General features: G+C 33.4%; 1 protein-coding gene across 1 annotated transcript; it reads right to left on the bottom strand.

The window, feature by feature from the left end:
- Positions 1-680: 680 nt before the first annotated feature.
- LOC114031606 (olfactory receptor 10AG1-like) lies at positions 681-1,433 on the bottom strand. Its single transcript, XM_027846739.1, has one exon. The coding sequence runs from the start codon at positions 1,431-1,433 to the stop codon at positions 681-683; it is 753 nt and encodes a 250-aa protein (XP_027702540.1).
- Positions 1,434-1,635: the final 202 nt, after the last annotated feature.

Here is a 1,635-nt window from a genome sequence, read left to right on the forward strand (position 1 = left end):
ATTATTTTGTATATCATTGTATCAAGATTATTTTTGATCATAGCATTCAGGTAGTATGATTATTATTATATTGTCTCTTCTTTATCTGTTCTAAAGATCAGTGGGTTTTTTTAATTTTCTCATGAGATGTTTCACATTCTCTTCTATTTTTTCATTATTTATATTTTGATTTATTATTTCTTGATCTCTTATAACTTTGCTGGCTTCCTCTTTCCCAATTCTGATTTTCAAGGAGTCATTTCATTCCTTAAGATTCTAGATGTCCTTTTCTAACTGGTTGACTTTCTTTTCATAACCTTGTTTTTTCTTGAAATTTTCCTTTTTTTAGTTTTTCCTCAATCTCTCATTTGATTTTTAAAGTTTTTTTTAAGTTCTTCTATTAATTCTTTTTGGTAGAGGGCCAATTCTTTATCCACAGAGCCATCTAGCTATCCTCTAACATGAGACATGGATAGATAGATGATCATCCATACATGATTATTACCATAAAAAGAAAAAAAAAACTTTTCAAAGTTATTCAATGGAAGGGAAAAGAGTGAGATTTCAGAAAGAATTTAGATGAAGGATCACACAATGACAGAAGTATAATTTGTCATAGAGAATTTTTTTATCATTTTGCTTGTAATAATTTTTTCAGTGCATCAATGATGTCTTTATTTCTTAGGCTGTATATCATGGGATTAAACATTGGGGTTACAATGGTATACAAAAAGAGAGAGTATTTTTTCAGTTCTTCCTGAGTTTTTTGACTTGGGTCTTGAATATGTAATGGTTGCTGACCCAAAGAATAAAATAACAACTATAAGGTGAGAAGAGCAAGTTGAGAAGGCTTTATATTTTCCTGTGTTTGATGGCAGCTTCAAGGTGGTAGTAATGATTTTGACATAAGACCTGATTATCAATAGAAAGGGTATCATGACAAACAACTCTGCAACAACATAGACAGAGAACTCTATCAGAAAGGTATCTGAACAAGCCAACTTCAGTAATGGGGGGATATCACAGAAAACATGATTAAGTTTATTAGAATCATGGAAAGGCAGAGAGAAAACATGATATGTCTGCCTAATCATAACTGGGATTCCAGTGGTCCAGGAACCAAACACAAGCTGGACACAAACCTTATGGCTCATGATGAGAGGGTAGTAGAGTGGTTTACAGATGGCCACATAATGATCATAAGCCATCGTAGTCAAGAGTAAGCACTCAGTGCTTCCAAGAATAAGGAGGAAACAAAGTTGAATAGCACAGGCCAAAAAGGAAATACTTCTGTCATGGGTCCAAAGATTTGTCAACATATTGGGGAGAGTGACTGATGTGTAACAGATTTCCAAGAAAGAAAAGTTCCTGAGGAAATAATATATGGGAGTGTGGAGAGCTCGAGAAACTTTGGTTGCTAAAATGATGAGTCCATTTCCTGTCAGGATACTCATGTAGATAATTAAGAAAATGCCAAACAAAAAACCTTGGAAATTATGAAGATCAGAAAATCCAAGTAGAATGAATTCCACTACAGTAGTAAGATTTGTTCCTACCATTATTTTCTTCTATAGTTCATCTATAGTAATATTGGTTCTGGGACAGCAAAGTCACATCATCTCCCTTGGCTTGAAATTTCCTTTTTTACTGTGATGG

This window comes from Vombatus ursinus, unplaced genomic scaffold (genome assembly GCF_900497805.2).
Source record: "Vombatus ursinus unplaced genomic scaffold, bare-nosed wombat genome assembly UNPS02015184.1, whole genome shotgun sequence".
In the NCBI taxonomy this organism is placed as follows: Eukaryota; Metazoa; Chordata; class Mammalia; order Diprotodontia; family Vombatidae; genus Vombatus; species Vombatus ursinus.